Consider the following 14,471-nt stretch of genomic DNA (forward strand, 5'->3'; position numbering starts at 1 on the left):
CACAACACACACACAAGACACACAGACATCACACACACACAAAGACATCACACACACACGACACACACACAGACATCACACACAGACATCACACACACACGACACACACAGAGACATCACACACACAGAGACATCACACACACAGAGACATCACACACACACAGACATCACACACACACAGACATCACACACACACACACAAGACACACACAGACATCACACACACAAGACACACACAGACATCACACACACACACAAGACACACACAGACATCACACACAAAGACATCACACACACACGACACACACACAGACATCACACACAGACATCACACACACACGACACACACAGAGACATCACACACACAGAGACATCACACACACACAGACATCACACACACACAGACATCACACACACACAGACATCACACACACACACACAAGACACACACAGACATCACACACACACAGACACACACAAGACACACAGACATCACACACACAGCCATCACACACACACACAAAATACACACACAGACATCACACACACATCACACACACAGACATCACACACAGACACACACACAGACACACACACAGACATCACACACACACAAAAGACTCACACAGACATCACACACAGACACACACAAGACACACACAGACATCACATGCACACAGCCATCACACACACACACAAGACACACGCACACAAGACACACACACACATCACACACACACAAACACACACAAGACACACACAGCCATCACACACACACACAAGACACACACAGCCATCACACACACACACAAGACACACACAGACATCACACACACATCACACACACAAGACACACACAGACATCACACACACAACACACACACAAGACACACAGACATCACACACACACAAAGACATCACACACACACGACACACACACAGACATCACACACAGACATCACACACACACGACACACACAGAGACATCACACACACAGAGACATCACACACACAGAGACATCACACACACACAGACATCACACACACACAGACATCACACACACACACACAAGACACACACAGACATCACACACACAAGACACACACAGACATCACACACACACACAAGACACACACAGACATCACACACAAAGACATCACACACACACGACACACACACAGACATCACACACAGACATCACACACACACGACACACACAGAGACATCACACACACAGAGACATCACACACACACAGACATCACACACACACAGACATCACACACACACAGACATCACACACACACACACAAGACACACACAGACATCACACACACACAGACATCACACACACACAGACATCACACACACAAGACACACACAGACATCACACACAAAGACCCCCCGTACAGCCTTAACAATCTGTAGGGGCGAGTGCTGTAAGCGAGTAGCAGCACCTATAAGGGCCGGCACGGCACACGAGGGGGTGGGTGGCCAACACCACGCCCGACCGCCTTTATCTCCCCCAGTGGTGATGTTTACTACACACCACTACACCAGGTACTCATTTGAGGCTGAGTCGACCTAGGGGAGGCCCAGGACCGGTTCAGAGAATCGTAGCGCGGCGTAGCGCTAACCACTACACTACCGCTCCCCACATACACACACACAGACACACACAGAGACACACACATCACACACAGAGACACACCCAGAGACACACACACAGAGACACACACATCACACACGGAGACACACACATCACACAGAGACACACACACAGAGATACACACAGAGACACGCACACAGAGACACACACCACACACAGAGACACACACGTACACACACACACGGAGACACTCACACAGAGACACACACACGGAGACACACAGAGACACACACACACAGAGACACACACAGAGACACACAGACACACACACATCAAACAGAGACACACACACAGAGACACACACACAGAGACACACACATCACACACACATACGTACACACAGATATACACACAGAGACACAGATACACACATATACACACAGATACACACACAGACACACACAGATACACACACACACTATTACACTATTCAACTATAGACGAGAGACCTTCTGCAGTGATCTATCAGTGCAGGAACGGAGCTGCTGTGAGGCGAGGCGCTTGGAGCTCTCTGATTGGTCCAAGCGGCGACTTGGAGCCAATCAGATTTGGTTCCTCCCTAGCCACGTGACGCGGGATTTTTTTTCCCGCCAAATTTTTGAGACTCCTCCTCGGCCAGGCGCCATTTTGAGAGTCGTGAGGTGCGGATTTGAATTTTTTTTTATTTCGGAGCAGAAATTAACGACGATGACGACCCCCCAGGGGTGCGAGATCGCCTCTCGTGAGGGAAAACGTGAGGTAAAAAGTGGCCTCAAATGTCCAGCCCGTGATTCGCAGATAGTTTAAATATGCACTGTTGAATTTATGGGCAGTGTTGGGTCTATGGGGCAGTGTTGAGGCTATGGGACATTGACCAAATACAAACGATTTAATTTGTGAATAATAATGTAGCCTGGTTATTAAGTATGGTGAGTGTACTGACAGTCTATAATGTAGACTGTAGTAATGGTTATTAAGTTTGGTGAGTGTACTACAGTCTATAATGTAGACTGTAGTAATGGTTATTAAGTATGGTGAGTGTACTGACAGTCTATAATGTAGACAGTCTATAATGTAGACTGTAGCCTGGTTATTAAGTATGGTGAGTGTACTGACAGTCTATAATGTAGACTGTAGCCTGGTTATTAAGTATGGTGAGTGTACTGACAGTCTATAATGTAGACTGTAGCCTGGTTATTAAGTATGGTGAGTGTACTGACAGTCTATAATGTAGACTGTAGTAATGGTTATTATGTATGGTGAGTGTACTGACAGTCTATAATGTAGACTGTAGTAATGGTTATTAAGTATGGTGAGTGTACTGACAGTCTATAATGTAGACTGTAGTAATGGTTATTAAGTATGGTGAGTGTACTGACAGTCTATAATGTAGACTGTAGTAATGGTTATTAAGTATGGTGAGTGTACTGACAGTCTATAATGTAGACTGTAGCCTGGTTATTAAGTATGGTGAGTGTACTGACAGTCTATAATGTAGACTGTAGTAATGGTTATTAAGTATGGTGAGTGTACTACAGTCTATAATGTAGACTGTAGTAATGGTTATTAAGCTGAGTGAGTGTACTGACAGTCTATAATGTAGACTGTAGTAATGGTTATTAAGTATGGTGAGTGTACTACAGTCTATAATGTAGACTGTAGTAATGGTTATTAAGTATGGTGAGTGTACTACAGTCTATAATGTAGACTGTAGTAATGGTTATTAAGTATGGTGAGTGTACTGACAGTCTATAATGTAGACTGTAGTAATGGTTATTAACCTGAGTGAGTGTACTGACAGTCTATAATGTAGACTGTAGTAATGGTTATTAAGTATGGTGAGTGTACTGACAGTCTATAATGTAGACTGTAGTAATGGTTATTAACCTGAGTGAGTGTACTGACAGTCTATAATGTAGACTGTAGTAATGATTATTAAGTATGGTGAGTGTACTACAGTCTATAATGTAGAATGTAGTAATGGTTATTAAGTATGGTGAGTGTACTGACAGTCTATAATGTAGACTGTAGTAATGGTTATTAAGCTGGGTGAGTGTACTGACAGTATATAATGTAGACTGTAGTAATGGTTATTAAGTATGGTGAGTGTACTGACAGTCTATAATGTAGACTGTAGTAATGGTTATTAAGTATGGTGAGTGTACTGACAGTCTATAATGTAGACTGTAGCCTGGTTATTAAGTATGGTGAGTGTACTGACAGTCTATAATGTAGACTGTAGTAATGGTTATTAAGCTGGGTGAGTGTACTGACAGTATATAATGTAGACTGTAGTAATGGTTATTAAGTATGGTGAGTGTACTGACAGTCTATAATGTAGACTGTAGCCTGGTTATTAAGTATGGTGAGTGTACTGACAGTCTATAATATAGACTGTAGTAATGGTTATTAACCTGAGTGAGTGTACTGACAGTCTATAATGTAGACTGTAGTAATGGTTATTAAGTATGGTGAGTGTACTACAGTCTATAATGTAGACTGTAGCCTGGTTATTAAGTATGGTGAGTCTACTGACAGTCTATAGTGTAGACTGTAGTAATGGTTATTAAGTATGGTGAGTGTACTGACAGTCTATAGTGTAGACTGTAGTAACGGTTTTTAAGTATGGTGAGTTTACTGACAGTCTATAATGTAGACTGTAGCCTGCTTATTCAGCTGGGTGAGTGTACTGACAGTCTATAATGTAGACTGTAGCCTGGTTATTAAGTATGGTGAGTGTACTACAGTCTATAATGTAGACTGTAGTAATGGTTATTAAGCTGGGTGAGTGTACTGACAGTATATAATGTAGACTGTAGTAATGGTTATTAAGTATGGTGAGTGTACTGACAGTCTATAATGTAGACTGTAGCCTGGTTATTAAGTATGGTGAGTGTACTGACAGTCTATAATGTAGACTGTAGTAATGGTTATTAACCTGAGTGAGTGTACTGACAGTCTATAATGTAGACTGTAGTAATGATTATTAAGTATGGTGAGTGTACTACAGTCTATAATGTAGACTGTAGTAATGGTTATTAAGTATGGTGAGTGTACTGACAGTCTATAATGTAGACTGTAGCCTTGTTATTAAGTATGGTGAGTGTACTGACAGTCTATAATGTAGACTGTAGTAATGGTTATTAAGCTGGGTGAGTGTACTGACAGTATATAATGTAGACTGTAGTAATGGTTATTAAGTATGGTGAGTGTACTGACAGTCTATAATGTAGACTGTAGCCTGGTTATTAAGTATGGTGAGTGTACTGACAGTCTATAATATAGACTGTAGTAATGGTTATTAACCTGAGTGAGTGTACTGACAGTCTATAATGTAGACTGTAGTAATGGTTATTAAGTATGGTGAGTGTACTACAGTCTATAATGTAGACTGTAGCCTGGTTATTAAGTATGGTGAGTCTACTGACAGTCTATAGTGTAGACTGTAGTAATGGTTATTAAGTATGGTGAGTGTACTGACAGTCTATAGTGTAGACTGTAGTAACGGTTTTTAAGTATGGTGAGTTTACTGACAGTCTATAATGTAGACTGTAGCCTGCTTATTCAGCTGGGTGAGTGTACTGACAGTCTATAATGTAGACTGTAGCCTGGTTATTAAGTATGGTGAGTGTACTACAGTCTATAATGTAGACTGTAGTAATGGTTATTAAGCTGGGTGAGTGTACTGACAGTCTATAATGTAGACTGTAGCCTGGTTATTAAGTATGGTGTTTGTACTGACAGTCTATAATGTAGACTGTAGCCTGGTTATTAAGTATGGTGAGTGTACTGACAGTCTATAATGTAGACTGTAGTAATGGTTATTAAGCTGAATGAGTGTACTGACAGTCTATAATGTAGACTGTAGTAATGGTTATTAAGTATGGTGAGTGTACTGACAGTCTATAATGTTGACTGTAGCAATGGTTATTAAGCTGAGTGAGTGTACTGGCAGTCTATAATGTAGACTGTAGCGGTACGTAGCTAACCGTGCTAATTGTGTTTTGGTTGCATTTTGCACAATTATAATCGTACAATATGGCACCAATCTTTAGCACGAATGTTCAGTTTTATCCTGAACATTCAGCTCTGACACTTTCAGTGAATACCTGAAATGATTTCCATTGAGAATGTCAATCTCTTGACACTTAAGGGGAAAATAACCCGGTGGGTTATGACCACGCGATGCCTCGCATTCACCAAGACAATGCAGTGAATGTGCTGGGGAAAAGTAAGCACATTAAGAGCAAATATCCTAAAAAAAATGTTTTGATAAAACTTGACCATAACGTACTCTTTGGCTTTTTCGGTGAAGTCACATAACGGCCAGCATGTTTTTTTTTCCCTCCAAATGTTTTTGTAATCTGTGCACATGACCTGATGAAACGAATAACATTTTTTTAAAATAACCCACGTGACAGATCCAACTAATCTCTCTTAAACTATAAACTAGTTTTTCTATTTTATTGTACAAGGTAAGGCCCACTGAGCTATGTAGCTTTTTTTCACAAGCGACCTGGCCATCACGAATGAAAGCTCAACACAAAGTGACTTCATCGTGTGGAAATGTATCGCAGTTAAATATTTTAAATGCGTGACGTTAATTCTAAATCTGGAGGGGGGGAAACTGGAGGAACCAGAAACAAATCCATGCAACCACGAGGCAGAGACACGCACACTCCAAATATACTACCAGCAGCTCCACTATCAACAACAACAACCGCAGTTCGCCACTAAGTGGCGGTGACATCACCACGACGCTTGTGCCAGGCGATGTGCACCTTGAGGCCACGTGAATTGTCGAACGCCCGCTGGCAGGAGGTCACGGGGCAGACCCAGATGCGACAGGTCGACTGACTGAGACGACTGGCTGATGCACCACCTGTGCCCCCTACTGTGCCAACTTGCTGTCCTCAACGGATGGCACCTCAGCCAGCCACTCACAGGGGTGACTTCTTCCAATATTTGAGGCACCGCAGCCTCAGCAGGGTCATCCTCACTTTGTGCCACGATGTTTTCCTGGCTGAGGGATTTTCCCTCCCCCAGGACCTCACAGAAATGCTCAGCAAATCTGCGAACCTGTTCCTGGGGGTCGGAGATTGGATCACCATTTTTTCCCCTAATGATGGTAATAGGTGTGGCGCTGCAGGTTACTTTTTTGATGGAGTTAAATAGAGATTTGTGATCACGGGCCACTGAGGCAGACTCCATCTCCTCAGCAACCCGCGACCACCACCCATCCTTGCAGCGCCTCACGGCTCTCCGAACCTCCGAGCGAAGGCTGCGGTAAGCCTCCTCATTCTCTGACGTGGGATTCTGTAGCCGATGACAGTGGGCCTGTCGCTTTTTCTCAACCATCCTGAACACCTCCTCTGTCAGCCAGGGTCTCTGGGGAGGTCTGGACCGCGTACCCAAAGCAGCCATTGCAGCTGCATGAGTCACAGTCCTAAACCTCGCCCATTTACCCTCGACATCAGGAGGAGTCGGGGACGATGCCAATCCCAGCCGCAAGCGATGATGAAATTCTCGCTTGCAACTTTCATCAGATAACTGAGACCAGGCCACTTTATGTTGGAATGGGGTCCTGGGTGTACACCCACCACCGGAGTGGAAGAATGGCAGGCGCATCTTACAGATGACTAGTCGATGGTCAGAGGGCAGATCAGCTCCACGGTAGGTCCTGGTGTCAAGGACATGGGCTCGCATTCGCTGGTCCGTCACTATGTAGTCCAGCAGATGTTCTTGCTTGGACCCGGCATGCATCCATGATGTTGTGTGGATGCGCCGATGCCGGAACAGCGTGTTGGTAATTACAAGCCCATGGGCTGCACAAAAATCTTGCAGCCTCCTACCGTTGTTATTGGGCTGATCTGGCCCATGCCCTCCAATCACTCCAGACCAGGTGCCAGTATCATGACCAACTCGGGCATTGAAGTCACCCAACATGATGACTCTATCCCGAGGGGCCACTTTAGCCAGCACCTGTGACAGGAGGTCATAGAAGGCATCTGACTCATCGGCTTTGCCTGCATCCCTCCACGGATGTTCATCTTCGGTGGGGGCATAAGTAACCACGACCACCATTCCTCGCCTCCGGTTGATGGGAAGGCGAGCCCAAAGTAGCCTGGGGCTTACAGCTTCCCACACCTCACCGCCACGCTCCCACGCCCCCTTCATTCTTTTGTTCAAAAGAAGACCCACACCCTGTTGTTTGGCAGTCTGCTGCCCCGAGTAGAGGACTGTCCACCCCTCATGGTGGCAGGAGCCAGAGCCGGTCCACCGGACCTCCTGAATGCCGCATAGATCCAGGCGGTACCGGTCCAGCTCCCGACAGAGGAGTGGCAGCCTCTCCTCTGCAGTGAGCGTTCGAACATTCCACGTGGCCACCCGTAGTGGCTTTTCGTTGTTTCTGGAGTAGCCCCGAGGGTAGGTATTCAATCTCCTGGCTCCGCCAATTGGGGTTTGGCCAGGAGACGTCATAGACGCCTGGCCCCCCGGGGCCTCCGGCACAAGCTTATTAGTTACATATTTCAGTTTAATTCGTGGTTTCGTGGTAATTAATTGAAGGTGGAGGGGTTACCAGCCCCTCGCACCCGTCCAGAGCCCCCGTTTAGCCCCTGTGGTGGACACATATGCCATGAGGGGAGGAGCCAATCAAAATTGGATCTCCCCCCACAGCACTGTCCACGACAGAGTTGCCCGTCCGGCACCGCGAGGAGGTAGGGGGTTGTTTTGCCGGACACACACTGACACACACACTGACACACCATGATACACACACTGACTGGAGGAGGTGGAGCGTGGTCAACACATCTACGCCTGAAACATTTTAGAAAGAAGCGGAGAATACGGAACAACCCACCTGTTGTCCATTTCGATTTCCGTGTTGCCTCTAATCTTCAGTCTTGCTGTGTATCCACCGTCTGCTGGAGCTCACCTTCTATAGCGAAGATATCCATCATCTCCAGTTTGTGTGTCTTTAATAAATTGTCTCGGATATTTCTTGCTGCTCTCTATGTCCTTCATACATGCTGCTGCATTGACATTAAGGTTTCCGCATGGTCCATGAATCATATTTGCGGTCACTACTGCAAACAGATTTTGGGTCTTCCTCTGGATTTGGAAACTCGGCAGATATAACATCGATTTGGATTGGATGATTTTTTTCTTTCAGCCAGATTAAAATCTGAGCGTGGGGAAGTCATCTACATCATTAGACCACCTTTGGCGGTACCAAAATTAAGAACGGAAATGGTTTGAAACATCTTTCCAATGGTTACTAAGCCAGAATCTATCTTCTCGGTTGAAATTGTCTCTGTGCTTGTATATGTGAATGGCCTCATGAACAAATCTCTCATGGTAGTCGGTTGGTTTGCAAAGAACCTCCGTCTTGGAGAAGTCAATGTCATGTGAGCCCACTGAATTATAACAGTGATCTGCCACGGCAGAGGAGTTCGTTCTACCATGTTTCAAGTCTGCTTTATGTTCGCGGATGCGGTCCGAGATATGTCGTTTGGTTTCTCCAATGTAGCTACTACCACAGAGGCACTTTAGTTTGTAAACGCCCAGGTACTGTATGTCTGGAACAGCATCTTTTACAGATGGAATCAGATCACGTATTTTATGTACTGTGTTGCATCGGACCTGGATCTTGTATTTATTCAGGATTTTGGAGATCTTTTTAGTGACCCCTGCAATGTAGGATAAGGTGATGGTTTTGAGTGGATCCACAAGAGGATCCTTCATGACTGGAGTGATGGCTTTGCGGATTGTGTAGTCGGAGTAACCATTAGCCCTGAGAGGCTGAGAGCCTGGTGTACGTGCTAAAGTTGAGGGTAAGAATCCACCCATTTTTTCGCCATATAGAATTGTGATATATAACGACTTATTGTTGGTAGCTTAGCTGATTGGAGAATATATAGAGTTTATTGATAACATTGAGGTAATTTATATTTTAGTTTTTTATTGGTTCACTATATAGTATTCATTATATAGTGTAGTGTATACCCAGTTACTATGAATAGCTCAGATGTGTAGGCTTTGACTTCAAGATAGCCATTTCTGTGACCAGTCACAAGCTAATCACTCAGCTATTTCAATGCTAAATTCTCCTAGTTATTTCAATGCTAAATTCTCCTGTTTGATTTGTAATAGATGCCTCTGTGAATGTGTATGCTGACTTTAACATAGCCATTTCTGTGACCAGTCACAAGCTAATCACTCAGCCGTTTCAATGCTAAATTCCAAGCTAATTCCTTTGTCAAGGCGCTTTGTTTCTTCTCACACAGCTTAAAGGTCGCGATCTGAGCTTGGCTTTGTTCGCTCCAGCGCTGTCCTCCAGACAGTCTCGTCCCTTCACCTGATGAAGGCCGCTTGTGTTGTGGCCGAAACGTCGTGAGGATTTTTTGTGTTATTTTATTTTATCAATTTATTATTTTATTCTCATTCTACGTGACTTTACCGAAAGAACCAAAGAAGATATCCTGGATCGTTTTGGTGAACGCTACAACAACAATACTCATTTCTATACAACGTCTGTCTCACGTGATTACTCTGTGTGGTTCATAAGGTGGGGCGTGTGCTGCTTTGATGATGGCAATTCAACCCCCGACCCACCACCCTCCCCAACAACTCGCTCCAACCATTCTGCGGTCATGATTTGGGACTGTGATTCCATTTGCAAGTAAACTCACATTTCAACAATGAGGGTTTGAAAGCATTAAGCATTAGCTCTGTCTGCATGTCTGCTCTGTTGTAAAGATGATCCAATATGAACACAATTGTAGTACAACAGCTCACGTTGCTATTAGGGACCTAACAATGTTGAAAACTGGCCAAAATTGATTAAACGGCCCACTCATGGTCCAGAGCAGAACTCGGTACCACCTAAGGTAGCAAAACTTCAGTCGTACCCATTTATTTGGATGGAAAATGAAAGTAAATTACTTGATAGTCTCACTCATTGCATTTGTTTATCACTGGCCACATAGAGAAATTGAAACTGCTCAATGTAGGCCACCTCACGTGGTACCGACAAAGGAGACATCTCATGGGCTATGAAAAAATAAGAATAGGTTGTATCCTTTCTGGCAATAAAACAGATCTTAAGATTCATTGAAGAAGGTTTCTGTTTGGTGTTTGAACATCTAAACACCTGTTTTATTGCCAAAAAAGGATCAAATCTCTTCTTATATTGTCATACTTTGATACCGGCAAAACGGTCTCATTTTGAAGCGTCTCATGGACTATTGGATGGGGAGAAAAAAACCGGCGCTAAAAGTCAGCGCCGACCTCTCCTGTCGTGCCCAGTGACGTCATCACGGGCGAAGTTCACCGCGCGAAGTCAAACGCCGCCTCGTGAGCGCCGCTCGAAACGCAAAATCATCGCTCGGTGAACATTTCCGAGGACAAACAAACGCATGCCGGGAACCGTGTGAGTTTGTGTTTCTTGTTTCCTCTGCGCAATGTGCGGGAGGGCTTCATCCAGCAGTGGATTGACAAAAGCGCTGTATGCATACTGCACAGGCTACGCTAACGTCACATTTAGGCCCATGGACCGAACAAACGCGGCTCTCTTTCTCCATCCGTCTCCACTCTCTCTCTCTTCCTCTCTCCACTGCTGGCCTGTAGGTTTGGGCCGAGCGAGTTCCTGCCGGGGATTTGGCTCTTCAGGAGCTGATTCCCCCCGTGGCTTTGTCGGCACGAGGCGACTGCGCGGAGTGTCAAGGGCTCCACCGGGCCCCAAGGCGCCGCCCCGGCACCACCGTAGTAGCCAAACCATCGGCGCTCGGCATGGCCTGTATGAAGGTCCTGCTGGACCGCATGTTGCGCACGGGGTACAACATCGTCCAGGAGAACGGACAGAGGAAGATCGGACCACCGCCCGACTGGCAGGGGCCCCCTCCCGCCCGTGGCTACGAGGTGTTTCTGGGGAGGATCCCGCGCGACCTCTACGAGGATGAGCTGGTGCCCGTGCTGGAGACGGTGGGGAAGCTCTACCAGCTCCGCCTCATGATGGAGATTAGCGGAGAGAACCGCGGCTATGCGTTCGCTACCTACGCGACGCTCGTCGAAGCCACGGATGCCGTCAAGAAACTCAACAAATTAGAGATCCGTCCCGGACACCGCATTGGAGTCCACTTTAGCGTGGACAATCGCCGCCTCTTCATTGGGGGGCTGCCAGAGGACAAGAAGCGAGCGGAGGTGATGATGGCGATGAGCGGTGCCACGGAGGGCGTGGTGGACGTCAAGATGAGCGTCTGTCGCTGGGACAAAACTCTCAACCGAGGCTACGCGTTCATCGAGTACGGGAGCCATCGCGCGGCCGCCATGGCCAGGAAGAAGCTCCTTCGAATCACCTTGCAGCTATGGGGCCGGACCATCAAGGTGGACTGGGCCATCTCGGAGCGGGTGGCTGCGGCCGCGGCGGTGGAGATGGAGGCGGCCGTGCCAGACCTGCTGCAGCCGGAGTGCACGGGCACCGGCAAAGCCGCACAAAGCCAATTTGGGGGCTGGGGGGCACGCATGCAGCTGTGGTGGGTACCTCTCCACCTGCGGCCCATGCCCATTGCTCTCGAGGCACTGCCGGAGGCGGCCATGCTGTCGTGGGAGGTGCGGCTGCGGATGCTGTGCCAGACCGCCGGCGTCAGCTACCCAATCTTCGAGCTGCACGCTTACTCGGAGCCCGGGATACCCGTGGGCCTCCTCTATAAGATGTCGATTCCTGGGGTGGGAGGAGGCGCCGGCATCTTCCCCGAATTTCTGAGCTCCAGCGAGGAGGGAGCACGGGAAGTGGCGTGTCAGCTTGCCTACAACATCTTCAACAATGCGAATCCCCCACCTCCGGCCACGCCCTCTCGTGGAACCTTTCGAGCAGGTTACCGGAGTAACTCGGCTAGCCCCACCTGTTGCCTTTGCCCCAGATGCGCCTCCTTCCCTGATTGGTTGTTACCTCTGTGGCCGTACCTGTTAAGCCCTTGCCAGGCCAGCAGGTGTCACCCTGTGATGTCAGCAGGTGTCACCTTGTGATGTCAGCAGGTGTCACCCTGTCATGTCAGCAGGTGTCACCCTGTGATGTCAGCAGGTGTCACCCTGTGATGTCAGCAGGTGTCACCCTGTGATGTCAGCAGGTGTCACCCTGTGATGTCAGCAGGTGTCACCCTGTGATGTCAGCAGGTGTCACCCTGTGATGTCAGCAGGTGTCACCCTGTCATTACACTTTAATGAAAACCGACAACAGAATCCTTGAAGAAAAAACTAATTCAGGTGTTTGACATGTCGACGCCATTTCGTTTTGAAAATGTAGCGGAGAAAAATATATTTTGTTCACATCGCATTCTGTTTTGTCAATAATCTCTGTAACGTGCGCCTGCTCTGCAAGGCATGCATTAACCCCTTTCTGTCTCAATTTAATTCCCAGCATGCAATTCTCCAAGCCTCAGATTTTATAAAATCTTTCGCGCAACTTTAATCCTGGTAAATATATTTTTGTTCTTTTAAAACACAAGCATTATATTTAGTCTATTGCATGGCTAAAGTATTCTAAGTAAAAATATAAATTGTATTAAACCAATGTTAGATCATCGCTATGATAAATATATTTCTACCCTACAATATACAAATCTACATTGTGCTAATGTTTCAATTCTACTTTTATTAACTTTCAAATATAGTGTCTAGGACACATTTTCAAAGATATATTTTAATGTACCCAGACAATATTTGCACGTGCCCACATTAAAAAAACTTGCAGACTGCATACATAACTACGACAACAGAATCCTTGAAGAAAAAACGAATTCAGGTGTTTGACATTTCGTTTTGTACGGGAGAAAAATATATATTGTTCACATCGCATTCTGATGTCAAAACATTTGATTCTTTATAAAATTGAAAAACCCTTGAACAACTTTGCTGCACACGGAGATGTCCGTGCACCGCCTCGTTTCCACAGCTTCTATCCCGGTGCCATTTGTATTTCATGCACATACCGCTGTTAAGAGTTTGATGTTTTATTGATTTTCAATTTAGGTGTTTTTTTCCTGTAATGTTTTTTTGTACATTTTTTAGTGGAAATAAAGTCCTGAAAAGTCTCTTCCTCTCTCTCCACTCTCTCGGCCGAGTCTCTGCCACTTTTGGTTCTGAGTGTCGCATGCTTGGGATCCTTCTTTCCCTCCTCTGTGGATTTAATTTGATTTGCTGATTTACACGTCAACATATTTAAGACTTTTTCCTAATCATTACCAACGTTTCCATGGCCAGGCACTTTAGAGTAACTTATTACCTTTTCCCACAGCATCATAATATAATTTTCCTGGATCATCACCTTCATAGCTTTGATCCATTACCAATTTTTTTTCAAATTTTCTTGCTGTGGTTTTCACACCTGATGATGATTGCTTGTGTTGCAGTCGAAACGTCGTGAGAATTTTATTGTTTTATATTTTTATTATTTTATTGTTTTCCTTATATGTGACTTTACCGAAAGAACCAAGAATATGAATCCCTGCAGTCACGAAAGCTTTAAATCTAAATTCAATCACCAATGGTTTACTGGTTCGTTTTTGTATTTACTTATGCCACCGTCTTTCCCCGTGCGACCATGTGGCGTGAAGTTGTGTCGCACATAAACAGAATCTGTTCACATCACGATTTTCCATACTCGACTGTCAGTTGCCATCCCCGGGGCAATGTGCACATTTGTCGACTCGGCGAATCGATTTGATTTCAGGTCCCGTTGGGTCGCCCCTTTTGTGCTTTTGCGTGAGCCGGATTTCAACGCAATTCCCGATCCGTTGTGGTGCCACGGTCTCGGAGCAACTCCG

At 45.7% G+C, this 14,471-nt stretch overlaps 1 protein-coding gene across 1 annotated transcript; it reads left to right on the forward strand.

Annotated features, from left to right (window-relative positions):
- The first annotated feature begins 2,143 nt into the window (after positions 1-2,143).
- LOC142912452 (dead end protein homolog 1-like) lies at positions 2,144-12,675 on the forward strand. Its single transcript, XM_076060646.1, has 2 exons — positions 2,144-2,406; positions 11,278-12,675. Exons 1-2 carry the CDS (start codon positions 2,356-2,358, stop codon positions 12,673-12,675), a joined length of 1,449 nt encoding a protein of 482 aa, XP_075916761.1. The 5' UTR covers positions 2,144-2,355.
- Positions 12,676-14,471: the final 1,796 nt, after the last annotated feature.

Source organism: Petromyzon marinus, unplaced genomic scaffold (genome assembly GCF_048934315.1).
Source record: "Petromyzon marinus isolate PM22_M1 ecotype Great Lakes invasive population unplaced genomic scaffold, UKy_Petmar_22M1.pri1.0 PM_G_Scaffold_200, whole genome shotgun sequence".
Taxonomy (NCBI): Eukaryota; Metazoa; Chordata; class Hyperoartia; order Petromyzontiformes; family Petromyzontidae; genus Petromyzon; species Petromyzon marinus.

Bases quoted from the DNA above. Each gene is read 5' to 3' on its own strand.
- LOC142912452 (XM_076060646.1), top strand. From the start codon at position 2,356: ATGACGACCCCCCAGGGGTGCGAGATCGCCTCTCGTGAGGGAAAACGT. The intron at 2,407-11,277 runs GTAAAAAGTGGC...GCTGGCCTGTAG, and splicing joins CTCGTGAGGGAAAACGTGAG to GTTTGGGCCGAGCGAGTTCC.